The 27,573-nt window shown below is 37.4% G+C and overlaps 2 protein-coding genes and 2 pseudogenes across 6 annotated transcripts; all 4 read left to right on the top strand.

Annotated features, from left to right (window-relative positions):
• The first annotated feature begins 298 nt into the window (after positions 1-298).
• On the top strand, positions 299-9,954 carry LOC147280462 (TMV resistance protein N-like). Of its 4 annotated transcripts, none has more exons than XM_086249934.1 (6): positions 299-1,012; positions 4,744-5,879; positions 6,285-7,413; positions 7,533-7,808; positions 7,897-8,955; positions 9,041-9,954. In XM_086249934.1, exons 2-6 carry the CDS (start codon positions 5,380-5,382, stop codon positions 9,791-9,793), a joined length of 3,717 nt encoding a protein of 1,238 aa, XP_086106060.1. In that variant the 5' UTR covers positions 299-1,012; positions 4,744-5,379; the 3' UTR covers positions 9,794-9,954. The 4 variants fall into 4 exon arrangements, with proteins under 4 accessions (XP_086106060.1, XP_086106062.1, XP_086106061.1 ...); XM_086249936.1 differs by lacking the exon at positions 299-1,012 and having other exon boundaries at positions 3,836-4,876; positions 5,240-5,879; XM_086249935.1 differs by lacking the exon at positions 299-1,012 and having other exon boundaries at positions 3,836-4,876; positions 5,200-5,879.
• Positions 9,955-10,775: 821 nt separating this feature from the next.
• LOC147280461 (urease accessory protein F pseudogene) lies at positions 10,776-12,319 on the top strand (annotated as a pseudogene).
• A 5,916-nt stretch (positions 12,320-18,235) lies between these two features.
• Positions 18,236-21,813, top strand: LOC147280460 (iron-sulfur cluster co-chaperone protein HscB homolog). The gene is made up of 9 exons (XM_086252215.1): positions 18,236-18,245; positions 18,346-18,514; positions 18,848-18,944; positions 19,055-19,144; positions 19,680-19,745; positions 20,407-20,475; positions 20,878-20,985; positions 21,077-21,168; positions 21,600-21,813. The coding sequence occupies exons 1-8, from the start codon at positions 18,236-18,238 to the stop codon at positions 21,092-21,094; spliced, it is 627 nt and encodes a 208-aa protein (XP_086108341.1). The 3' UTR covers positions 21,095-21,168; positions 21,600-21,813.
• Positions 21,814-23,101: 1,288 nt separating this feature from the next.
• LOC147280459 (TMV resistance protein N-like) lies at positions 23,102-27,261 on the top strand (annotated as a pseudogene). Its single transcript, XR_015123514.1, has 6 exons — positions 23,102-23,960; positions 24,352-25,287; positions 25,327-25,461; positions 25,581-25,856; positions 25,943-26,766; positions 26,872-27,261. The product of XR_015123514.1 is annotated as a TMV resistance protein N-like (transcript).
• Positions 27,262-27,573: the final 312 nt, after the last annotated feature.

Here is a 27,573-nt window from a genome sequence, read left to right as displayed (position 1 = left end):
TACATCAATGCTATATTTTTTAATCAGATTTGTTTTCTATGCAAAAAACCCACTTGAGGTGTGAATTCAGACCCTGTTTAAGTATTTAGGTGGCGGGCCATGCCTAAATATTGTTCGGATGATAGCTCACAAGTTGCAATAAGAAGACAGTAAACCAAGTCATACAAGTGGCCTTGAAAGATATTAATTATTGTAAAGCTCTTTCCACGAAGATGCCTGCAACTTGACTTGAGAGAAACCCCTCTGCTTTTTGTACCTTTGACCAAAAAGAATTTAACATTCCTCTGCATCTCGGTTTCTCATTAAGTCCCAAAGAATTAATCCTACTCTTACCCATTTCTTTTAGGCAATCACCAACACGCAACACAATTAAGCTACCTCCTCACACAACACACAACACACACCACAACTTCACTTGATCAGCTGCTAGTAATTCACAGATCTCCAGGAAAGCTAAAGGAACTTGCAGCCAGCTTCCAAATTGCCAAGAAACCCAGTTTAGCTTAAGCTCCAACTAATTATCTCCCTAATAGCTAACATGCCTAAGCTATTTTTGGTTCTTTAATATACATCTCTGCATATACATGTTTTGCTAATTTGCTCTTTCATTCCTTTCAAACTTAAGCCTTTTCTCTAATTAATATACATCGTCAATGATGTATTGTTAGCTTGATGTCATACTAGTGAATAATATATGCTTTTTTTCAGCTGTACTTAAATGCTTTACTGTCTTCATTACGTTTCTTGTTTCTACCTTTCGTGTGTCATATGTCTTTGGGTCTTGTTGTGTTCTTCTTTTATTTTCATATAAGTTTACTACAAATTTAATTCATAACATTTTCTTACAGTTTGCTGCATCCAAATTTTATGAATCGATTTCCACCATTATAAGTAGCAATTTTAAGTTCCAATCTTTTATTACAGAAATCGGGTGCTTCCAATGTTTTAGGACTTGCAACTCTAAATTCTAATCCCAACGTCCGAAGTCTCTTACACGTCTGACGAGTGACAGGTAAGTTCTAAATATTGCTCTAATTTTTTTCCAATTTATTTTGTCTTACTTTTGTGTGTCTTCTGTTTTCGGTTTTGTTGCGGTTGTCTGTTATTTTCATATAAGTTTATTACAAATTTCATAACAACTTTCTTATATTGGCTGCGACCAATTTTTTGATGTGATCGACCGGATTAGAGTGCTGCTATTTGCACACTTTTTTTTTTTTTTTGCACACCCTTTTCTCCTACACATCCTTTATCCTCTTTTAAAATTGAAATTTCTCTTTAACACACACCTCTCACTACTAAAATATCCCTATCTCACCAAATTTCTCATTGCACACCCGGCACACTCATCAAACACCACACACCCCACCAAACAATCAAACAATACACACCTCTCACCAAAAACCAGCAAACACACCCACCACCGTGTGCAGCGCCCCAACCCCACTTCGATCTCTCTCCTACCTCCCTTTCTCTCTCTGGCTTATCAACCCAGCCACTTTCTCTCTTTCCTCACTTTCTTTCTCTCTCCCGAACCTACACTCTCTCTCGCAACTCCACCTCCCAGCAACACCACCTTTCCTGTAAGCTCTGCGAAGCCCAACTGCTTGCTCCAACTCCTTCCAGCCATCGCGTGCAGCACTGAGCTCAAACACTCGCTCGCTCAACTGCTTGGTTGCACCGTCGAAGCTGCTCGCGCTGTTCGGCACTGGTATGTCGAAACTAACAGTTTCGTTCGACAGTCATCCGCCGAAGAATGTGAGTTTCGTTCGGCAGGTACCCACCAAACATTCACGACCCGTTCGGTAGGTGCCCACTGAACCAGCTGCAATTTTTTCGAGGTGGAAGCTCGACGGTGCGCGCTGATGGAGGAGCTGTCGCTGATGTCGGCGGCTCGAGGGAAGCTGGGAACTTCTCCGATGTGGAAGAACAGCTGGAGGCACTTCTGATGTTGATGGAGCAGCTAGGCACTTCTCTGGGGTGGAAGCTCGAACGGTGCGACGAGGGAGTGGCGCTGGTGGCAGCTTGGCTTTGTTAGAGACAAGACAGAGAAAATAAGGAGGTGACCGGTGGTGGTCTCACCACCTAGTTCACCGGTATTCGCCGTCGGGCAGAGGAAATCCTAGAGAAAGAGAGAGAGAGAGAGGTGATCAGTGGGTTGTCGAACATTGGGAGGTAGATGAGGTAGGGTGGTCTTGATGTTGTTGACGGGAGAGTTGCAGACAAAAGAAAATAAAAAGGAGGAAAAAGTTGCAGACTGCCAAATGAAGAAGGAGAAGAAAGAAGGAAAAAAAAAAAAAAAGTTGCAGTCTGCAGACACGAAGGAGAGGAAATAAGGGAAAAAAAATAAAAAGGAAGAAGAGAGGGGTGTGTTGGGAAGGGCTTTAGGGTATTTTTACAAGAGGGCTGCTATTTGCACACCTTTTTTTTCTTTTTGCACACCCTTTCTTAAAATAAAAAAAAATAAAAAAACTCAAGGGAAAAGACCTTATACCCCATCCATTTTTCTTTTTGCACACCCTTCCTAAACAGAGAAAAAAAAACACACACACACACCCAAAAATCACACACCCCATCCCCATCTCTCCCCCCCTACACACCCCCTCACCCAAACACCCCATCCCCACCTCTCCTCTCTCCAGCACACACCTCACCCCCGTGAGTAACCACCCGTCGACCACCCCAGCCCCGGCCCGCCCCACTCTCTCTCCTTCCCTCTTACCCCGCCGACCACCGCACCCCCATCCCCTCATCTTTCTCTCTCCTCGAAACCCAACCCCAGCCCCAGCCGGCCCCACTCTCTCTCTTTCCCTCTCCCTCCTCCGGCCACCACCAGTCACCCCACCGGTCGGAAAATACTCCCCAGATGCCGACCATCACTCTCTAGAACACCCCTTACCGGCCAGCCACCCACACCCACACCCACACCCACAAAAAAATTGCAGCGGGTTCGGCGAACCAGTGCCAAACCCGGTGGTTTCGTTCGGTAGGTACCTACCGAACAATCCTATTCTATTCGGCGGGTACCTGTCGAATGAAACCACCGGGTTCGGCATTGCTGTCTGCTTGGGCGGTGGTGCATGCAGGGAGGAGAGGGAGGAGGGATTGGGAGGTGGCAAGAGGGAAGGGGGTGCAATGGTCGGCGGGGTAAGAGTGAAGGAGAGAGAGTGGGTGGTGCATGCAGGGAGGAGGGGGAGGTGGCAAGAGGGAAGGGAGTGCGGTGGTTGGCGGGGTAAGAGGGAAGGAGAGAGAGTGGGGCGGACCGAATAGAAAGGGTGGGGGGTGGGCTTCGACGGTGGGGTGTGTGCCGGAGAGATGGGGATGGATGAGATGTGTACGGGGGGGGGGGGGGGAGATGGGGATGGGGTGTGTGGGTGAGGGGAGGGCCAAATGGTCTTTTTTCTTGAATTTTTTTTTTTTTTTTTTTTCAGAAAGGGTGTGCAAAAAGAAATTTAGGGGTGTGCAAATAGCCGCCCTCTTTTATAATAGGGTAAATTTGTAAATTCATTAATTAAGTGATAGGGGTGTGCAAAAAGAAAAAAAAGGGTGTGTAAATAGCAGCACTCCCGGATTATGAGTGGACAGCAGATTTACATGTTTAAAATAATGTTAATAAATATACATGTGTTATATAATTAATATATGTAAATTAATAACACTATGTGGTACTGTTACGGTCACACTAATAAATTACTCATAAACATTTAATTATTAATAATTTCGTTATTTATAGTGTGTTTCTTTTGGTTAATGCAGTTTCGCCTTTAATCAATTTTCTTAGTGTTATAATTAAGCTTATAATTTTAGTATATACACATGCGTATAGCTAAATTATATGCTTATTATATTATTATATCAGTATGTGTGTGTATATATATATATATATCAGGCTCCATCTATTGAGGTATACTTCAATTTATTTATGTTGAGGTATGACCTTGTTGGAGCCCACATATATATATGTATATACTTATTGCAGCAAATACTATGGTTCTTTTAGTAAATTCTTTTACATATGTTATAATTAAACCATATCGTTGCATATGTTCATGACCTTCTATTAGCTCTTGTGGTTATAGGTTCCTTGTGGTTATAGGTTCCTTTCTATGAGGTAGAAGCACTAACGTATGAAAAAGTTCAATAAATAGGCTAAAGAATAAACATAAAGAAGAATTATCAATGCGCTTCAGATAAGTTTTGATGGACTAGGGGACACAGAAAAATAAATTTTCTTACATATTGCATGTTTTTATAAATTTTCTTACATATTACATATTAAAAAATAATTTTTACAAAAAATGAACGAAGTCAGACTATATAATTAAGATCATGATCATGTCAATGTTTATGAAGAAGATTACAAATACAAATTACATCAATTTTATTTTACTTTTGGTACTGTGGTGGGCCTAAGCCCCGAAAGAAAAGTTATTATGCATCAATGCTATATTTTTTAATCAGATATGTTTTCAAAGCAAAAGAAACCACTTGAGGTTGAATTCAGACCTTGTTTAAGTATTTAGGTGGCGGGCCATGCCTAAATAAGAAGACATTGAACCTTGGCCAGAGACCAAATCAGTGGGCCTTGAAATTTATTGTAAGCTTTTTCCAGGAAGATGCCTGCAACTTGACTTGAGAGTAACCCCCAATGAAGTTTTGACCAAAAGAATTTAACATTCCTCTGCATCTCGGTCTCTCATCAAGTCCCAAAGAATTAATCCTACTCTTACCCATTTCTTTTAGGCAATCACCAACACACAACACAATTAAGCTACCTCCTCACACAACTTGACTTGATCAGCTGCTAGTAATTCACAGATCTCAAAGAAAGCTAAAGGAACTTGCAGCCCAACTTCCAAATTGCCAAGAAACCCAGGTAATCATCTAGCTAATAGCTAACTGACCTAAGCTATTTTTGGTTATTTACTTTAGATCTCTGCATATACATGTTTTCCTAATTTGCTCTTTCATTCCTTTTAAACTTAAGTCTTTTCTCTAATTAATATTATTGGTCAATGATGTATTGTTAACTTGATGTCATACTACGGAATAATATATGCATTTTTCAGCTGCTACTAAATGTTATACTGTCTTCTATATATGAATGCACCACCCATCATGTTCTGATCGAGGTATATATAGTCTTTTGAGTTTAGAAGGATGACAATAACCAAAAAGTTAACACACACACATATGAAGAGTGAGTGTGTGTGTGTGTGTGTGTTTGTTTGTGTATTAGATTCCGGAGCAAGATGAAGCAGAGCCACAACAACAACCATAGAAACCAAGAAAGCAACTGATGTTCGCAACTTCATAGTACAATTATACAACTGTTTCTAGAATTAATCAATATTTAAAGCAAACAGCAAAGTAGTTCCAATGGCGATGAGCACACTTGGAATGTCTACATCTTTCCCTTCTTCAACTCCTCAATGGAAATATGATGTTTTTATGAGTTTTAGAGGTGAGGACACTCGGAAGGGTTTTGCAGACCACTTATACGCTGCATTGGAACAACAAGGAATAATCACTTTCAGGGATGATCCTGAACTTCAAAAAGGGAAAGCTATTTATCCAGAACTTCTGACCGCAATTGAAGAATCGAGATTTGCTCTCATTGTTCTCTCAAGAAATTATGCATCGTCAATGTGGTGCTTGGAAGAGCTTTCAAAGATTCTTGAATGCATGGAAGCAAGAAAAACAGTGATGCCAATTTTCTATGATGTCGATCCCTCTGATGTACGAAAACAAACTGGGAGTTTTGCAGAGGCCTTCAATAAACATGAAGAAAGGTTTAGCAATGACACAGAGAAGGTGCAAAGGTGGAGATCAGCTTTAACACAAGTGGCAAATTTCTCTGGGTGGAATTCAAAGGATTGGTATGTTTTCTTATTTCTTTTATCTTTCTTTCCATTGAAAAGGTTTTGAGAAAGTTAGAAACAAAATGGTTCAATGTATGAGGATTAATGGAATCAATATAAGATTTTGAATATTGCATTCCTTAACAACATAGTAGATTTCGGTGTTTTTCATTGTGTTACAATTCACATGGGACATAGCTAGGTAGATGACCAATCTGAATTCTGAAGCTAAATATCATTAAACGAATAGGAAAGAAATTGAATACATTGCAAAGATATATGTTGTGTAGTTATTCATTTGATCAGCTACTTTGACCAAATTTCAAGTTCCATGACAAGAAGTAGTAAAAGCAGATCTACGTCAATTTGATTAATATTCATATATATGAATAACATGCTTTTTTTTTATCTATTTTGTTGTAGGTACGAGTCAAAGCTCATTAAAGATATTGTTGAAGTTATATGGACAAAATTGGGCCGTACATTATTTAGTAATATGGAAAACCTTGTTGGAATTGATTCAAGATTGGAACCAATCAATATGCATTTAGGTGCAGGGGAGGATGATGTTCGCTTTATTGGTATATGGGGGATGGGCGGGATTGGCAAGACAACTGTTGCCAAAGTTGTTTATGAGAGAATATCCCACGAATTTGAAGTAAGTTTCCTTCTTACAAATGTTAGAAATTCTGTTGAAAAAAGTGGCCTAGTTAACCTACAGAAGCAACTTCTTTCTGGGATATGGATTAAAAAGGATGCCATATTGGACCTTGACCAAGGAGCAACGATAATGAGCAGGTTTTTCTGTCACAAAAAGGTTCTTCTCATTCTTGATGACGTGAACCATCTGGACCATTTAAAATATTTGGCTGGAAATAAAACGTGGTTTGGCCCTGGGAGTAGAGTTATCATTACAACTAGAAATGAGCATTTGTTAGTCAGACATGGAGTGGAGAGAAGATTGAAGGTTGAGGGACTAAATTGTGATGATGCTCTTAAGCTTTTTAGTTGGAATGCCTTTAAAAAAGATTACCCAGAACAAAATTATCTTGATCTGTCAAATCGTGTTGTGAATTATGCCCAAGGTCTTCCATTAGCTCTTGAAGTCCTGGGATCTTTTTTGCATGGGAGAGGTCTAAGTGAATGGAATTGTGCGATGAGAAAACTAGGAAAAGTTTGCAACTTGGAAATTTTTTACATACTTAAGATTAGTTATGATGGTCTAGATGATGAGGAGAAGAAAATATTTCTAGACATTGCATGTTTCTTTAACGCAGAGAGCAAAGATCATGTAATAAAAATACTAACTGCTTGTGATCTTTCTGCAATTATTGGAATAAACGTCCTCATCGAGAGATCTCTCCTAACTATTAAAAGCGTACGGGTGCATGATTCTCAGCTACAAGAAATTGTACAGGAATGGCTATGGATGCATGATTCTCTACAAGAAATGGGTCGGGAAATTATCATCCGAGAATCTCCTAATGAGCTAGGCAGGCGCAGTAGGTTGTGGCTTTGTGAAGATGCCAATTATGTCTTAAGCAAAAATACTGTAAGGGAATTTAAGTACAAGAATAAGTTTATAATTGTTAATATATTATGTAACAAGGTACTGTACTAACCATTTTTCTTGAGTTATGAGGTTCACTATTTTGTATTCTTGTTTAATAGGGTACAGAAATACTAGAAGGCATAATTTTGAAGTCAACGGATGGGCCAAGAGTAAATGTGGATGCGAGTGCCTTTTCAATGATGAACAAACTGAGATACCTCAAAATTAATAATGCGAGTCTCTCTAATGAGCTTGAATATCTTCCCAATAGTTTAAGGATTCTTGATTGGGTCGGATATCCGTTAAAATCTTTCCCATCACATTTCAACCCAGAGAAGTTGTTCGAGCTGAACTTGTGTAATAGTTGCATTAAAAATTTTCAGATGGGAATAAAGGTACGTATCCTGTTACTTGTTTAATCTTTTGTTACCTATAGGAGTTGTTAAATCATGGAAACTAATTTTCTATGCTTTTACTTGACAGCCTTTATACAATTTAAAAACCATTAACCTCAGTCACTCCCGGAATCTTGTGAGCACCCCAAACTTTGAAAGTATGCCAAATCTTGAGCTTCTGATTCTTGAAGGATGTATACAACTGCATGAGGTTGACCAGTCAATTGGAGTGCTTGAAAGACTTACTTTGTTGAACTTGAAAGATTGCAAAAACCTTGTGGGCCTTCCCAACAGTGTATGTGGCTTAAAATCTCTCAAAGTTCTTAATATTTCTGGTTGCTCAAAGGTTGATAAATTACCAAATGGCTTGGGCGATCTAGATTGTTTGGAGGAGCTTGATGTGAGTGGAACTGCCATTAGAGAACTACCTTCCTCTATTGGAATGCTTCAACAACTTACTTTGATGAAATTGATAGGTTGTAAACATCTTGTGCGTCTTCCAATAAGCATATACGGCTTAAAGTCTCTGGAAGTTCTTGATATTTCTGGTTGCTCAAAGATCAAACTTCCGGTAGAGTGTTTGGAGGAGCTTGACGTGGGCAATACTACAAAAAGAGAACTACCTTCCTCTTTTGGTGTTTTTGAAAAATTTAAAGATACAATTTCTCATGGATGTGAAGTGGTTTGGGGATCTATGAATAAGTTCTTGCCTTCCGGATTTATGCAAAGAGTGAATACAGAGCCAATGAGTTTCCAATTGCCGTTATCTGGTCTGTGTAGTTTAACATTTTTAAGCCTAAGTAACTGCAATCTTGGGGAAGGAGCATTTCCCAATGATGTTATTTGTTTACGCTCTTTAGTGGCATTAAATCTGAGTGGAAATAATTTTGTTAGTCTTCCTTCAATGGTCCGATCATGTTTTAGGCTTGAGATCATTAACTTGGTGAATTGCAAGAGACTTCAAGAGTTGTCGGGCCTTCCATCAAATAGGAAATTGAATGTATGGGCAGATGGTTGTTCTTCACTGGAAATGATGTTTGATGCATCCAATTTCAATAAATTGGAGAAATCGTCTTTCTTTTTCACCAATTGCTTCAAAATAAATGACAGTATAGCATTTGAAATGCTGAAGACGTTCCTTCGTCAGGTGCGTGCTCCTTAGATATCTGTTTTGTGAGTGTGTGTGTTTTTGTACAAACACAGACATTAACACCCTAATTTTTATGGCACAGGGAATCACTAACTCAAGGGAGGATTTTCGCATTGTAATTCCTGGAAGTGAAATTCCTGAGTGGTTCAGTCATCGAAGTGTTGGGGATTCAGTAAGTGTAAAGGTACCTCCAGGTTGGAATAATAGTGGGTTTATGGGATATGCTCTGTGTGCTGTTTTTGTACTCCATGAGTATCATCCGTCTGATCAGCTACATGATCTTCAATTGCTTAACTTTAACGCCACACATGATCTTCAATGCTGCTTGAAAGCCAATGGAATAAACCAGAAATTTTGCCAGGGTTTTTTATTTAGTAACAAATTTTGCCAGGTTGGGTCAGATCACCTTTGGCTATTCTACATACCCCGTGATAGTAAATACTTTGGAACAGAGTGGCATACCTGTTGCAGTGAGATTGAGTTCTTCTTTGAAACCAGGGGGCCAGGTCTGAAGGTAAAGGAGTGTGGGGTCCATTTGATATATGAGCAAGATGTGCAAGAGCTGAACCAAATAATGACGCAATCCAGCAGTAGCATTTCTCCGGAAACATTCAGGCAGAGGCAGAGCAACAACGTTAGCATTTCAGAGAAGACTGTGGAAATATTTTCTGATTGTACTGATTTTGAGAACGCAGCTGCTTCTGCTGCTGTACCAGTGTCGGCATCTGGTGCCATTACTACCACCAAGCGAGGCCTTGAAAAGGTTGACGATGAAGATGATGATGGTGGGGCAGCACTAGCAGGTCCTAGTAAGCGGATGAAGTGCTTGTATTGAATTTGATGGGTGGACTATTTAGTAATTTTTCAATTCTTTTACTTCATATATATATTTTGGTTCAAACTGCTTAGTCGCTACTCCTTATAGAGTTGAAAGTGGATTTTGCAACTCTTTAATTTCATACAACACTGTAATTAGCTATTGGTTAGTGGATTTTTCTTCCGCTTCGTTCAAATGGGTTCCGTTCAAATAGGTTCCGAGTTTCTTTAGGTCCCGTTTAGCATTATTTTTAAAATTGATAAAAGTGTTTTCAGATTAGTAAAAATATTTTTAATTGTATTTGATAAAAATAAATAAAAGTATTTCTGAATTATAAAAGTATTTTTAAGTAGATTTTTGAAAAACACTTAAAAATATTTCTGAATTATAAAAGTACTTTTAAGTATTTCTTAAGAAGCACTTTTAAGTGTTTTTGCATAAAATACTTGAATTTTTTATAAAAATTTATATATATTTATGAGCAGAAGCGTTTTCAATAAAAATGTTACTAATTATAATCACTTCTAGAAGCAATATTAAACGGATCTTTAGTGAATATGAATGGAAATATGAAAGGGACATCGGTCCTAACATGAAATTTGTTTATTTATTTTTTTGCCGTCTGGTATGGTTTCTTCAAATTGACAGGTTTTGCAAAATGACTTGTTCACATCAGATACAGACGATATGGGAGGACCAAAACATTTCCCTTCCCTGCTTCGCATTGCCATGGCTTTTCCTAGCCACATGTTTTAGAGAAATATCAAGGATATTTTCTAGTATATTTTGACATGGGGTAGTAAATTTTCTAGACTTTTGTCTACTATTATTATAGAGTTGTGTAAACTTTTCTACAAAGGTGCATTAACTTTTGACAACTACTATTCACAAAAGAGAAGTTGTCATCAGTTACCATTATTTTTTCTTTGAATTTATTTTTCTCTCTAATTAATTTTCTGCTGAGATGTATCTGGTGAATAACTTGATGTTTGTTCAATAGCTAGCAGTATGTTATCAATCTTAATCTGATATTATCTCACTTGTATAGACCTATTCATATTAATGTCGAATGTTGGCCCAAAATTGCTATTTGTTTTCCACGCGGAAACAATCACATTTGCTTTCCGCTGCGGGGGATGCAAGAAGAGGACAGCAAACAATCGTATTTATTTTTCATTCAAGCTAGCAATATTCTTTAAAAAGTACTATTTGAAAAGAAGAAGGCCATAAGTATAAAGTAGAACCAAACAGTATTTTAAGCATCAACTGCCTTCCAACTTTTGTTTTTTATACTGTAATCAGTAATACTAAGTTACTAAAATGTTGAGCAGGCAAAAATGAAAAAAATAAAACATTTATGACTTTGTGGTTGGTCCACAGTTTTAATGTTAGTCAAGAATTGTAATTCGAATGTGCATCCCACATGCATAAGCTTTCTTCCACCAATTGATGACAAAAGAAAACAAAGAAATTGTTTTGATTTAAGTATATGGTGTTTTCCCTTGCAGGTATTTGAATATGGTGTATCAGCCAGAGTAGTTTCATTCTTCCAATTGAGAATGAGATGGACTTTAACAAAGAATACAGGAAACCTGCTTCATCAGACTCCCTTTTACAGCAGAGCAAATGGCAACTTCTGTATTCTAACCTCCCAACTGGTGGTTTTGCTCCTATGGATATAAACAAGAATCGTCCTTCATCAGAGTCCTTTTTACAGTGGAGCCAATGGCAACTGTTCGATTCTATCCTCCCAACAGGTGGTTTTGCTCATTCTTTTGGTCTTGATCGAGGCTGCAATCCAAGCTCTCATTGTCACTGGTCATGAAGATATCAAAACTTTTGTAATCCATCTGTTGGAGAATACTGGCAGCATACTCCTTCCTTTGGTGTATTCCTCTACAACAATATCACCTGATTTGGAAACCAGGCATAAACTTGACAAAATGTTGGATGCAATGCTAACTAATGAAGTGGGTAGAAAGGCATCGACAAAAGTGTCTGCATTGATGAGGGTGGCTGCAGCTGTGTATTCAGAAATACCATCTCTAAGTCTCTGAGGGAAGCTTCTTTAAGTTCTGGGGTGGCTTCTTTTCACCATGCTCCTATATTTGGGTTTATATGTGGACTGCTTGGGTTAGATAGCAGTACTTCTCAAAGAGCCTACATGTTTATTACAATGAGAGACATTATCAGTGGGCCTTGAAATTTATTGTAAGCTTTTTCCAGGAAGATGCCTGCAACTTGACTTGAGAGTAACCCCCAATGAAGTTTTGACCAAAAGAATCTAACATTCCTCTGCATCTCGGTCTCTCATCAAGTCCCAAAGAATTAATCCTACTCTTACCCATTTCTTTTAGGCAATCACCAACACGCAACACAATTAAGCTACCTCCTCACACAACTTGACTTGATCAGCTGCTAGTAATTCACAGATCTCAAAGAAAGCTAAAGGAACTTGCAGCCCAACTTTCAAATTGCCAAGAAACCCAGGTAATCATCTAGCTAATAGACTGGCCTAAGCTATTTTTGGTTCTTTACTTTACATCTCTGCACATACATGTTTTCCTAATTTGCTCTTTCATTCCTTTTAAACTTAAGTCTTTTCTCTTGTTGAAAATTAATGCACATTATTGGAAAATACTACAAAATTCTAGAGACTTCCTCAAAGCCCATACAAATTAAAGCTAGAATATTCCAAAAAGTTCTACATAATTCTAAAAGTCTATAAGATAGCTTGAGAAATAGAAAGAGTATTCTAGATAATTCTATTAGTAACTATCTTAACTAGAGAAGTCTAAGAATTTGTGGAATTATCTAGAATATATGATAAACATGTGGCTAATAGATGTTCTAGAGAAGTCAAGAGGATTCATCTACTCTCTATATATATAGCATGTACCCATATCTAAGTGCAAGCAAGAGGCAATACTAAAAGCCACTAGTCCTAAAGTCCTATTGTCCTAGACATCTACATCTCCACTTGTATCCTCCTTTGTTCATCAATAAAAGATACTTTGTTTTATAGTTCAAACACTTCTCATATCAAGCATAGATAGCTAATAGAAGCTTACACAAGCCATTAGCTACAAGTGTCCTAAACACCCTCTAAATTTCTAACAGTGGTATCAGAGCTTTCTTATTGGGCGTAGGGTCATCCTAATTTACCACCATGTCTAATAACTCTAGCCAAAACTCTGTCCCTCTTCCAATATTCTCTGGTGAAAACTATGATTTTTGGAGCATCAAGATGAGAACCTATTTTATGTCTCAAGACTTATGGGACATTGTTACTTGTGGGTTCTCTGTTCCAGAAAGACCCACCGCTGAGCAACGAAAGCAGGCGAAGAAGGACGAGCAGAGAGACGCAAAGGCTCTTTACGCTCTACAACAAGCTTTGGATGACACCATATTTCCAAGGATCATGGGAGCTACAACCTCAAAGGAGGCTTGGGATACTTTGAAAGAAGAGTTTCAAGGAAATGAAAAGGTACGTAGTGTCAAACTACAAACTCTAAGGAGAGATTTAGAAAATCTTAAAATGAAAGATTCTGAGACCGCTAAAGATTACTATTCCAAAGTAAATGAAATAGTAAATCAATTGAGAGCTTATGGTGAAAAGATAACTGATACAAAAATTGTAGAAAAAATACTTATTAGTCTTACTGATAAGTATGACCCTATAGTCACTGCCATTGAAGAGTCAAAAGATATAACGGCTCTTTCAGTAACAGAACTAATGGGTTCTCTAGAAGCATACGAACAAAGACTGAGTAGGCGAAATGAAAGTTCACTAGAAAGTGCCTTCCAGTCAAAAGTCAATTTAAGGTCTCAGAAATCTAGAGGAAACTGGAAATCAAAAGAAAATTCTAGAGGAGGAGATAAACCCAATAACTGGGAAAATAAAAATGAAAACAAGGAGAAGAAAAACTTCCCTCCATGTGGAACATGTAAAAAGACAAGTCACCTAGAAAAAGATTGTTGGTTTCGAGGAAAACCAAAATGCCGAAATTGCAAAAAATTTGGACATATGGAAAAAGACTGTCGGCTTAAGAAGAATTATCAAGCCAATTATACAGAAGAAAAGGAGCAGGATGAAGAGTTTTTCTATGCTTGTCAAGCAGCAACTGAAGTGAACAACAGGAAATGGTACATCGACAGTGGCTGCAGCAACCACATGACAGGAGACGAAAGCATCTTCTCTGAAATAGATACATCCATAAAATCCCAAGTTAAATTGGGAAATGGCGCACTGGTGGAGACGAAAGGAAAAGGTACGATCTCTATCCATACAAACAAAGGAACTAAATTAATTCATGATGTTCTTTTAGTTCCTAGCTTGAAGCATAATCTATTGAGTGTTGGCCAAATGATTGAAAATGGATATTCTCTACACTTTTCTAGAGACTCCTGCATAATATATGATAAAAAAGATAAAAATCATATTATAGCTAAAGTAAGGATGGAAAATAGAAATTTTCCCATCCATTGGCAATATGTCAAAAATATGGCCATGAAAGTAGAACTAGAAGATTCATGGCTTTGGCATAAAAGATTTGGCCACTTCAACTTTCATGGACTACAATTACTTCACCAGAAAAATATGATGAGAGATTTGCCAAGCATAAAGGAGAGTGGTGATGTCTGCAAAGGCTGTCAACTTGGCAAACAACATCGACAAGCATTTCCATCCGGAAAGGCTTGGAGAGCAAAAGCCTTGTTGGAGCTCGTGCATACAGACGTCTGTGGACCAATGAGGACCTCATCTCTCGATCAAAGCAGGTACTTCATTCTTTTCATTGATGACTATTCTAGAATGACATGGGTTTATTTTCTACGTGAAAGATCAGAAGTCTTCAAAGTCTTTAAGAAGTTCAAGGCTCATGTCGAAAAACAAAGTGGCCAATACATCAAAGCTCTTAGAAGCGATAGAGGTAAAGAGTACACCTCAAAAGAATTCAACAAGTTTTGTGAAGATGAAGGAGTAGAGCACCAATTGACAGTGGGCTATGCTCCTGAACAAAATGGAGTCTCGGAAAGGAAAAATAGAACTATAATGGAGATGGCTAGATCAATGCTATTTGAAAGAGGACTACCAAAGATATTTTGGGCAGAAGCAGTATACACAGCAGTATACTTGCTAAATAGATGTCCAACAAAAGCTCTACAAGACAAGACTCCTATTGAGGCGTGGAGTAACCAGAAGCCATCAGCAAAGCATCTCAAAGTCTTTGGATGTGTATGCTATGTGAACATTCCAGCTCCAAAAAGACATAAGCTAGAAGAAAAATCAGAAATTGGCATATTTATGGGATATAGTTCTCAATCTAAAGGCTATCGAGTCTACAATCCAAGAACTAAGAAGCTCGTGATCAGCCGAGATGTCGAGTTTGATGAATCTGCATCTTGGAATTGGGATGAAGGAAAAATAGAGAAGAAAGGTGTTGTCCTGTCAGGAGAACCAGAGACAACCCCAACACAACAGCCTGAAGAAGACGCACATGAAAGAGAAATTTCAGAAACGCCAGGTACGCCTCCTGCATCTTCTTTAACTCCTCCATCAATAGAAGATGAATCTTCCTTTGAGTCATCACCTAGAAGAGTAAAATCACTCAGAGATATATATGAAACATGCAATTTCATAACTTTAGAACCTGAAAGTTTTGAAGTTGCAGTAAAACAAGAAGTATGGAGGAAGGCTATGGAAGAAGAAATTAAAACAATTAAGAAAAATGAAACATGGGAGCTTGTAGAATGCCCACCAAATAAAGAAATCATTGGCGTGAAATGGGTCTATAAGACCAAAATTAATCCTGATGGCTCAATACAAAAACATAAAGCAAGATTAGTAGCTAAAGGCTACTCACAACAGCCAGGAATAGACTATAATGAAACTTTTGCGCCAGTGGCAAGACTTGATACAATAAGAGCACTTATAGCTCTTGCAGCTCAAAAGAAGTGGAAACTCTACCAACTGGATGTAAAATCAGCATTTCTAAATGGAGAGCTCGAAGAAGAAATCTATGTGGAGCAACCACAAGGATTCATCGAGGAAGGAGGAGAAGACAAAGTCCTAAGACTAAAGAAAGCCTTATATGGACTTAAACAAGCACCAAGAGCGTGGAACAGCCGCATCGACAAATACTTCATCAATGCTGGATTTAAGAGAAGCAAAAGCGAGCCAACACTCTATACCAAAACTCAAGGTAACTCCATTCTTATTGTCTCTCTATATGTTGATGATCTTATCTATACAGGAGACAATGAAAAATTAATTCAAAAATTTAAAGAAGATATGATGAAGACATTTGAGATGAGTGACCTCGGTAAATTGCACTATTTTCTTGGCATTGAGATAAGCCAAGAAGAAAATGGAATCTTCGTATGTCAAAAGAAGTATACTGAAAATCTCTTGAAGAAGTTCAAGATGTCTGGGTGCAAGACCGTGGCTACACCGCTCATCACCAATGAAAAGCTAAGAAATGACGATGGATCCGGAAAAGCGGAGGCATCAACGTACAGAAGTCTCATTGGAAGCCTACTTTATCTAACAACAACTCGACCAGACATTATGTACGCGACCAGCCTACTTTCAAGGTTTATGCAAACTCCAAGTCAGATACACTATGGAGCAGCAAAAAGAATATTAAGGTACTTGCAAGGAACTATTGACTATGGCATATGGTATAGACCTTCTACAGAAACAAGCCTCTTCGGATTCACAGATAGCGACTGGGCTGGAGCGGACGACTTCAAAAGTACATCAGGCTATGCATTCACAATTGGGTCTGGCATATTCTCATGGTCTTCAAGAAAACAAGAGACAGTGGCACAATCATCAGCAGAAGCGGAATATGTGTCAGCGTCAAGTTCAGCATGCCAAGCTATATGGCTGAGAAGAATATTTGAAGACATGGGAGAACAACAAAATGAAGCTACTAAAATATTTTGTGACAACAAGTCTGCTATAGCGATGGCAAAAAATCCAGTGTTTCATGGTAGGACAAAACACATTGCCATCAAGCATCACTTTCTACGTGAAGTCTCAGCAAACAAGGAGATAGAACTCAAGTATTGCAAGACGGAGGAGCAAATAGCAGACATATTCACCAAGGCACTTCCAAGACCAAGATTTGAAATGCTACGAAGCATGCTTGGAGTATCCCAAATGTGCATTAAGGAGGAGTGTTGAAAATTAATGCACATTATTGGAAAATACTACAAAATTCTAGAGACTTCCTCAAAGCCCATACAAATTAAAGCTAGAATATTCCAAAAAGTTCTACATAATTCTAAAAGTCTATAAGATAGCTTGAGAAGTAGAAAGAGTATTCTAGATACACTACTAGGAAATACCCCATTAGATATCACTACATAGATATCAGTTTTAACAAAATTGATATAGTAGAAGTTTTTTATATCAGTTAGATTTTTAGTTTTTTAAAACTGATCTCTAAACACATTTATATATCGCCACATTTTTAAATCTGATATCTAATTTTTCGGTATAAGTTATTATTCTGTAAAAATCGATATCTAAATTCTTACTGATATCTTTGTTTCAGCTAAAAAAAATAAAATAAAAATTTGAAGACTATTACTTAAATTTTTGGACTAATTTCCCAATACTTGAACCCGATACCCTCCTCTCTCTAACACAAACATTCTCAAACTTTACTCACCCCAAGCTCTCTCTCTCTCTCACCTTCACTGATCGAGACCACACTCACCACCCTCGTTCTCTTCAACCTCCGAATCCAATCGCAGAGACAGAGATCGACATAGACAGATGGAGAGAGAGAAGAATAGCCATAGACGATAGCTGTGCGGTGTGCGGTCTGCTCCCCCTGCGTCGCTCGCCTTCGCTTCATCTGCCAAGACCGCCGATGCTGCATCTTCAAGTCCGAGCCAGCGAAAGAGAAAGAGAGAGCGCGCGGGAGGGAGGGAGAGAGAGTGAGAGAGCGCGCGCGACAAGGAAGGTCAGGTTAGGGTTTTGAAAATCTCAGAAATTGATGGATCTCAAGGACTCCTCCCCCCTTCTCCTTCCGCCGCCACTCCCACACTTCCTAGTGAGTTCGTCTGTCTCTGTCACTCTCTCTCTCTCTCTCTCTCTCTCTCTCTCTCTCACCTTGTGACTCTCTGCCTTTCCATTCGCAGACGCATTTCTCACTTGACCAGTAGCAACCCCAGCCTCTCTCTTGTCGTCGTCGCCGCTGCTTCAAGATCCTCTCGACAGGTTATGGTAAGTGTTTATTAGTTTTTTAATTTTTTCCCCAATTCATTTTGTTGGTTTCTGAATTTTTTTATTAAGTTTGATTGAGCATTTGGTTTGTGATTTAGTTTTATTTGTGCTAGTTTATGGTTTATGAATTTCTGGGTAAATTAGTTTGCTCACAAGGGGGTTTCAACCTATTTGAGGAAATTGGCTAATATGTGAGCCACAATATTGGCTTCCCTGTTAACATGACAAAAGGTTGAACTAGGACAAGAAGAGAGCAATACATCCTCAATAATAGGACCCAACCAAGATAGATCATCACCAAAGAGCTATTGGCTGCTTGTATAATCTGCAGGGAGTCAACTGCACTATGTTCATGAACATAGGGGACAAAATCAGTGCGCCGACGCCAACTGTTGGAACTGCAGTGCCGCGGCTGAAACGGCGCCATTTCTGATGTGCTCGTCCTGTCGGTGTATTCAACCCGTGGATCAGTCAGTGGATTACTTTCAGATTTTCGGAATGTAAGTTATTAAGGTTCTAACAATCAGATGCTCATGCTCATCTGTGTTTCGTATACGCAATTGTGGTTTATATTCTCTTTCTTTTAAATGTGTGGTTTATGCTTGTTTGGTAGCTGAGAAAGCTGAGAGAAAAGTAGAAAGAAAGTGAAAATTTGAAACTCAGTTAGTCAGCACTCACCATGTGTGTGGTTATAAGAAAACAAAGCTAATGAATAATTGGTTTCAAAATTGTTAGTTTCTGTTATTCTTAAATAAAAAAGAATGAAACTTTTGAAGTTTCAGTCCTTACAGTGATTTTATTATATTTTATTATGTTTTATTTAACGTTAACAGGGAGAGAAAGTATGATAGTGTGGTGGACAGTCTGGAGGGAAAGTATAAAGCCTGGCAGAAAAAGTTGCACCCTGATCTTGTTCATACAAAATCAGAGGTATTTCTTTTACATTTCATTTAAAAATATTGGAAAGATATAAAACGATAATAATTTTCACGTATAGAAAAGAGAAAATTTTGCTTTGACTTTAATGTTTGTTATGTTAGGAGGAAAGAGAGTATGTTGCAGGACAGTCTGCTCGGGTGATTGATGCATACCGCACACTTAGCAATCCCTTGGCGAGGGCAATCTACATTGTAAGTGTACTTTTAGCCTATGAGATTTGTATATGATGTGCTCAGAGTTGATGAGTTTTATGGGTACTTTATTGTGTTCACACCATTGTTCTGGAAATATTGTAAAAAAATCCAGCCTTTTCTATTAGTATCCACCGAAATCGACAATCTCACCAATATGTCACAGAAATTCCGAAATTTTGGCGATTTCAGGGGAAGAAATGAACTTCCCACCATGTCTTTGTTGGACTTTGAAAATAACAAAATATCGCCCCAATATTTTGATATTTTCATCACTGGATGTCACATTCTTTGTTTGCTAAATTGCAAATGATGAAGAATCTTATTATTCAGTAGTTGGTTTTGAATCTATGTATATTTCATATATCTTCGTGGTTAGGTTTTTGCCTGCATTTTGGTTTCTGGGTCCCATGGTTTAAGAAATCAAAGCGAGAAAATCATCTAGGCAAAGTTTCTTGATGATGCTTATTATGAATGTCTGCTATTCAATATTTCTGCAAGTTTGTGAAATTAAATTGTGCTATTTCGTTTACAGCTGAAGCTTGAAGGTGTGGACATTGATGAAGAAGAGACACTTTCAGAACCAGAGTTGTTATCTGAGGTAATTTCAAATGTTGAATTTCCCGTATTTATGCAATCCATTTTCTGTCTATGCATAACAACTATATCTGTTTTGAAACTGGAGCCTTTTCCCATAATTAAAAAGTCTAGTTAAACAGTGGCTAAAAACTGGAGCCTTCCACACTTGCTTGTCTACAAGACTCTACAAGACTACAAGCATGACCTGTGTATCCTGCTTATACTCTATGCCAGGTGGAATCTTTGACATATTTGGAATTGGAGTGCACATGTTTTAGATGAATATCATCTATGAGGGTCTCTCCCCATCCTGGCAAATCTTTTATGGTGAAAATATTTTGTAAACTTCTAGATGGTTGAAGGCTGAAGCATGTTCATAGAGTTATTTACAGGGTATTTGAGGTTAAAGTGTTGCAAGTGAAATGACAGTATTGTGGTGAAAATGGAGGTAAATGTGGAGGTGATCTGTTATTACAGGATTGTAAATTTAAAAAATGAGCTTGTGTTATTAATATTGGAGAAAGCATAGTTCCTATAGAGGTTTTGGTGTCACTGAGTTTTTCTTTTGTTTGCATGGATATGCTGAAGTTGATGAAATTCAGTGAGTGAATAATTGAGTTTCTCATATTTGGTCTCCATTAAAGACACTGATTTTCTTATACCTTCTGACTCTGAAATTTCAGATTATGGAAATCAGGGAAGCTGTTGAAGAGGCTGCTGACTCTGATGCTTTAAATCAGATTCAGTCTCTAGTATGACCCATTACCTTTTCAAATATAACAGTTCTGTTATCCCATCACATACATGTCTTGCACTCTAGATTGTAGAGCAATTTCCTAGAGTTTTCCCTAAACCTAGTCTTAGTTCTTAGAACTATCACACGGTTTCAAACTGCTGAAAGAAAAAAAGGTAAGTGATGGACTAAGGTTCTTCAATGGGATTCTTTAGATTCAAAAAAGGATTACTTATAGCATTTTGTTGATCTACTGGTCAGGAATGCTATTGTAATGGTTTTGTGTTTACTCCAGTTCCCAGAGCTTGCATGTTTACCTTTTTAAATCAATGTTTAGTTAATCATAATATGCTGATGATGACTATAATGTCCTTTATTCTATTTATTTATTTTTTAAATACCTATGTTTTTGTTCATCCAGATGCAAGAGAAACTGGAGCACTGGTCTAACTCTTTTGCAAATGCATTTCAAAGCCGGAACTTTGAAGAAGCTGTAAAAGCTATCCGGAGAATGACTTACTATGAGCTTGTATAATCATCACCAAAGTGTTTTTTGTTTTAATTTTTTTTTTTCCCCTATGTTCATCAACCTCTTTACTGATTAGGCCTTTACATGGTAGGGTGTCAAGTGCACTTGACAGCTACCTTAGAGGACAGGTTGGCGCCACCAGCAGCAATACTCCATTTCCATGAGCCAGCTGATATGATCATAGTAAGAAGCTATTTCTAGTATTTTGATTGGTATTTTAGTTCAGTGAACATCCCCTTGAGGTGAAATTGAGTGAACTTGCTGCTTTATATTTAGGTGATGGTCTTGATATATAACATCAAGTTTGGTTAAAGGTGATGTGTTCACTGTTTTGATCTGTCTACTTGGTTCCGTTTGGACCTTTTGTTTAGGGGAATGATTTTTAATATGTGATGTAATGGAGATGGCAGGCTGATAGGTCTAGTATGTTTTGGTCAACAAGTTTGGAACACTTGAGTATTTTATGGTATGTAATGGTTGACTTACAATATATAAATATGCAATTGGTTGTGGTTAGAAATTTTTTTAGTGTTGCTAGCTGCTTTGGTCCTATGACAATTTTCAACTATGTGTAGATAATGTGCCTATGTGATGAGTTCTTTTAATAATTGCAGGCTTTTGAGGAAGTTGAGCTCCCTAGGCTAAAGAAAGAGACCCCAAGTATTACACTCTCAATAAAAGGACATGATATGGAAACTGTGGAAGTAATCTTCAGAATTTTTTGGACTAAGGAATATTACTGTATAGTTAGGTAACTTTTATCTATGTAAATGAATCCTTTTAATTTTGCTTATATTAAATCTGTATTGGTTTTGGATAATAATTATCAATTAGTCATAGACTCATAGGTGTGCATAATTTAGAACTAGTCATATATGTCTTATATTTTGTGTAGATTTTTGAAGTTGCTTAGGGGGTTATATATGGATTATGGTTATTCCTACTTGTAGAGGGATTTGTAATTCTTTTTTGTTAACTTGAATATGGGTTGAAATTGGAAGTTGGAAATGTATGAGAATGTTGGATGAAATTTATGGAAGCATTTAAATTGCACAAATTGGCAGAAAAAATTAATATCTAACAACCCATTTTATTTTATTTTTTTTAATTCAAAAACATTTACAATATCAGTTAAACACTGATATCTAATGTGTATTAAATTTGATATTTATACAGGCATATACATCGAAATAACAAATAATACCGATATATAATGTTATTTTTATTTCACATTCTAACTCAAACATGATGTTTAAGAGACTTATAATATCTAAAACAACGAACAAACAGATATCTAATGTGTATATATATATCGGTTTTAGTTACAAATTCGATGTGTTAAAAATATTATATATCGCTTTGATAAAAAAAGTGATGTAACAACTTACCAAATATAGCTTTGGATGAGTTTATAATATCGAAAAATAGAATCAAACAGATATTTAATATACCTTTTAATGTCAGTTCTTGAAAAAATAATGATATTGAAAGTATATTACATATCGAAATCTGTTTATTTAGATATCGGAAACTTGAAAAATCGATATATATTATTTATTAACAATATCGGATATTTAACAAATAGGATGTCTAATTTGATATAGACATCGGCCCAAAACTGATATTGAAAATAGGGTACATTAGATATCACGTCTGCCCTTATCGGTCGCAAACCTAATAGACATCGGTGTTCCACTGATATCTAATGGGGTATTTCCTAGTAGTGATAATTCTATTAGTAACTATCTTAACTAGAGAAGTCTAAGAATTTGTGGAATTATCTAGAATATATGATAAACATGTGGCTAATAGATGTTCTAGAGAAGTCAAGAGGATTCATCTACTCTCTATATATATAGCATGTACCCATATCTAAGTGCAAGCAAGAGGCAATACTAAAAGCCACTAGTCCTAAAGTCCTATTGTCCTAGACATCTACATCTCCACTTGTATCCTCCTTTGTTCATCAATAAAAGATACTTTGTTTTATAGTTCAAACACTTCTCATATCAAGCATAGATAGCTAATAGAAGCTTACACAAGCCATTAGCTACAAGTGTCCTAAACACCCTCTAAATTTCTAACATCTCTAATTAATATTATTGGTTAATGATGTATTGTTAGCTTGATGTCATACTACGGAATAATATATGCATTTTTCAGCTGCTACTAAATGTTATACTGTCTTCTATATATGAATGCACCACCCATCATGTTCTGATCGAGGTGTATATAGTCTTTTTAGTTTAGCAGGATGACAATAACCAAAAAGTTTACACACACACACATATGAAGAGTGAGTGTGTGTGTGTGTGTGTGTTTGTTTGTGTATTAGATTCCGGAGCAAGATGAAGCAGAGCCACAACAACAACCATAGAAACTAAGAAAGCAACTGATGTTCGCAACTTCATAGTACAATTATACAACTGTTTCTAGAATTAATCAATATTTATAGCAAACAGAAAAGTAGTTCCAATGGCGATGAGCACACTTGGAATGTCTACATCTTTCCCTTCTTCAACTCCTCAATGGAAATATGATGTTTTTATGAGTTTTAGAGGTGAGGACACTCGGAAGGGTTTTGCAGACCACTTATACGCTGCATTGGAACAACAAGGAATAATCACTTTCAGGGATGATCCTGAACTTCAGAAAGGGAAAGCTATTTATCCAGAACTTCTGACTGCAATTGAAGAATCGAGATTTGCTCTCATTGTTCTCTCTCGAAATTATGCATCGTCAACGTGGTGCTTGGAAGAGCTTTCAAAGATTCTTGAATCCATCGAAGCAAGAAAAATAGTGATGCCAATTTTCTATGATGTCGATCCCTCTGATGTACGAAAACAAACTGGGAGTTTTGCAGAGGCCTACAATAAACATGAAGAAAGGTTTAGCAATGACACAGAGAAGGTGCGAAGGTGGAGATCAGCTTTAACACAAGTGGCAAATTTCTCTGGGTGGAATTCAAAGGATTGGTATACGTACATTACTTATTTCTTTCTTTCTTTCTTTCTTTCATTTGAAAAGCTTTAAGACAAGTTGGAAATAGATCAGCCAATTTTATTTGCTCGATTAATTTAGTGGAATCAATATGAATAGTACTTTCAATATTGCATTACTTCACAAAAGTGGACTTTGTATTTCTGATTATGTTACAATTTCAAAGGACTAATCTAAAGTTAAATGCCATTAGAAGAATAGAAAAGAATTATTGAATACCGTGCAAAGATGTTGACTAGATTTCAGGCCCCATGATAAAAACTAGAAAAAGCATATATATCTCTACATTTTGTTTCTTTGTGCATTTATTTAATATTTCATACAAATAACATGCTTAATTTTTTTTTCTTATCTATTTTATTGTAGCTACGAGTCAAAGCTCATCAAAGATATTGTTGAAGATATATGGACAAAATTGCAACCTACATTATGTAGTTCTCTGGAGAATTTGGTAGGAATTGATTCAAGATTTAAACCAATCAATTTGCATTTAGGTGCAGGGGAGGATGACGTTCGCTTTATTGGAATATGGGGAATGGGCGGGATTGGCAAGACAACTACTGCAAGAGTTGTTTACGAGAGAATATCTCGTGAATTTGATTGTAGTTTCCTTGTCACCGTTGTTAGAGATATGGTTGAGAAAAGTGGTATACTTAACCTACAAAAGCAACTTCTTTCTGGGATATGGAAAAAAAAGGATGACATATCGGACATCCATCAAGGAGCCACAATAATACGTAGGTTTTTATGTTACAAAAAGGTTCTTCTCATTCTTGATGACGTGAACCATCTGGACCACTTAAAATATTTGGCTGGAAATAAAATGTGGTTTGGTCCTGGGAGTAGAGTTATCATTACAACTAGAAATGAGCATTTGTTAGTCAGACATGGAGTGGAGAGAAGATTGAAGGTTGAGGGACTAAATTGTGATGATGCTCTTAAGCTTTTTAGTTGGAATGCCTTTAAAAAAAATTACCCAGAACAAAATTATCTTGATTTGTCAAATCGTGTTGTGAATTATGCCCAGGGTCTTCCATTAGCTCTTGAAGTCCTGGGATCTTTTTTGCATGGGATTGTGCGATGAGAAAACTAGGAAAAGTTTGCAACTTGGAAATTTTTGACATACTTAAGATTAGTTATGATGGTCTAGATGATGAGGAGAAGAAAATATTTCTAGACATTGCATGTTTCTTTAACTCATAGAGCAAAGATCATGTAATAAAAATACTAATTGCTTGTGATCTTTCTGCAATTATTGGAATAAACGTCCTCATCGAGAGATCTCTCATAACTATTAAAAGCGTATGGGTGCATGATTCTCAGCTACAAGGAATTGTTCAGGAATGGCTATGGATGCATGATTCTCTACAAGAAATGGGTCGGGAAATTATCATCCGAGAATCTCCTAATGAGCTAGGCAGGCGCAGTAGGTTGTGGCTTTGTGAAGATGCCAATTATGTCTTAAGCAAGAATACTGTAAGGGAATTTAAGTACAAGAATAAGTTTATAATTGTTAATATATTATGTAACAAGGTGCTGTACTAACCATTTTTCTTGAGTTATGAGGTTCACTATTTTGTATTCTTGTTTAATAGGGTACAGAAATACTAGAAGGCATAGTTTTGCAGTCAACGGATGGGCCAGGAGTAAATGTGGGCGTGAGTGCTTTTTCAATGATGAACAAACTGAGCTACCTCAAGATTAATAATGTGAGCCTCTCTAATGAGCTTGAATATCTTCCCAATAGTTTAAGGATTCTAGAATGGGTCGGATATCCGTTAAATTCTTTCCCATCACATTTCAACCTAGAGAAGCTGTTCGAGCTTAACTTGTGTAATAGTTGCATTAAAACTTTTCAGATAGGAATAAAGGTACATATCCTGTTACTTATTTAATCTTTTGTTACTGTAGACATTGTTAAATCATGAAGCTAATTTTCTATGCTTTTACTTGACAGCCTTTATACAGTTTAAAAACCATTAACCTCAGTCACTCTCTGAATCTTGGGAACACCCCAAACTTTAGAAGTATGCCAAATCTTGAGTTTCTGATCCTTGAAGGATGTATACAACTGCATGAGGTTGACCAGTCAATTGAAGTGCTTGAAAGACTTACTTTGTTGAACTTGAAAGATTGCAAAAACCTTGTGGGCCTTCCCAACAGTGTATGTGGCTTAAAATCTCTCAAAGTTCTTAATATTTCTGGTTGTTCAAAGATTGAGAAAGTGCCGAATGAGTTGGGCCATGTAGAGTGTTTGGAGGAGCTTGATATGAGTGGAACTGCCATAAGTGAAGTGCCCTCCTCCATTCGTCTCTTAAAAAACCTTAAAGTATTATCTTGTCATGGATGTAGACAATCACCTAAATGGTGGAATATGGTCTCCAACCCTTTTCAGTTATTGCTAAAAAGAAGTCTGGTTCCGACACCTTTGTCATTGCCTTCGTTATCTGGTTTTAATTTTTTAACAGACCTGGATCTAAGCTGCTTGTCCTCATTAAGAAAATTAATCTAAGCAGAAACCAATTTGTTAGCCTACCCAGCATGTGTCAACTTTCTAGACTCAAATCTCTTATCTTGAAGTATTGCCCCAGGATTCAAGCATTGCCAGGCCTTCCATCTTGTATAGTGACTGTTGACGTTTCTTGCTGTGAATCATTGGAAACTTTGTTCGATTCACAATGGAGTTCGGCCAGATTCATAGAATGTCATAACTGTTTCAAACTGGTGGAGAAGCAAGGCTTTGAGAGTGTGGCACTTCCATCCCTAACCAAATACCTTCAGGTGCTCTCTCTCTCTCTCTCTCTCTCTCTCTCTCTCTCTGTAGTTCTCTTAACAGAATTTCCGCACTTGGGACCCTCTACTTAACATTGTGGTTTTTCGGTACAGCATAACAACCCCAAACGGAAACCCAACCCTGAATTTGTTGAGATATTTAATTTTGTTGGTCCTGGAAATGAAATTCCAGAGTGGTTCAATCATCAAAGTGTGGGATCTTCAGTAAGTGTAGAGCTGCATCCAGGTTGGTTAACTGATAAGTGGATGGGATTTGCGATGTGTACTGTTTATGAAATCCACCAGCCTTTGTCAGAAGACTTACACGTTCGCCTTTATTCCCGTTTGTATGCCAATGGAAACCTGTCTGCTGGCTTTGTTTCTACAACAGAACAATTCAGGGGCCAAATAGACGGGAGTGGCAGGATATCTACTATCAGCTTGAATTTTCATTTGTGTTCCAGGACAGGACAGGCAAGGATCTTGTGGGAGTGGGGGAAGTAAAGAAGTGTGGGGTCCGTATGGTATATGAGGCAGAGGCAGAGAGCAATTTTGGCATTTCAGAGTAGGCTTTGGAATTCCCTGATGGTAATGTTGTTGTAGAATTATTTTCCCCGGCCAAAAAAAAAATGTTGTTGTAGAATGTGTCAGTGAACAAGGTACACGTGCTTTGGATAACAACTAATGCATATGGATAATAGTGTTGTGATATTAGATAGCAAAAGTATGTTTCCATTATTATATCATTGTGAATTCATGTGTATAATTGATCGTGCTTTGAGTACTTTAAGGACTTTGTGCATATGAGAAAGGTTA

This window comes from Dryas octopetala, chromosome 7 (genome assembly GCF_963921425.1).
Source record: "Dryas octopetala chromosome 7, drDryOcto1.1, whole genome shotgun sequence".
NCBI classification, from domain to species: domain Eukaryota; kingdom Viridiplantae; phylum Streptophyta; class Magnoliopsida; order Rosales; family Rosaceae; genus Dryas; species Dryas octopetala.
This window is presented reverse-complemented; position numbering and strand designations above follow the sequence as displayed.

Bases quoted from the DNA above. Each gene is read 5' to 3' on its own strand.
- LOC147280460 (XM_086252215.1), top strand. The intron at 18,945-19,054 runs GTATTTCTTTTA...TTGTTATGTTAG, and splicing joins TTGTTCATACAAAATCAGAG to GAGGAAAGAGAGTATGTTGC. The intron at 19,145-19,679 runs GTAAGTGTACTT...TTTCGTTTACAG, and splicing joins TGGCGAGGGCAATCTACATT to CTGAAGCTTGAAGGTGTGGA.
- LOC147280462 (XM_086249934.1), top strand. From the start codon at position 5,380: ATGGCGATGAGCACACTTGGAATGTCTACATCTTTCCCTTCTTCAACT. The intron at 5,880-6,284 runs GTATGTTTTCTT...ATTTTGTTGTAG, and splicing joins GGGTGGAATTCAAAGGATTG to GTACGAGTCAAAGCTCATTA. The intron at 7,414-7,532 runs GTAAGGGAATTT...CTTGTTTAATAG, and splicing joins ATGTCTTAAGCAAAAATACT to GGTACAGAAATACTAGAAGG.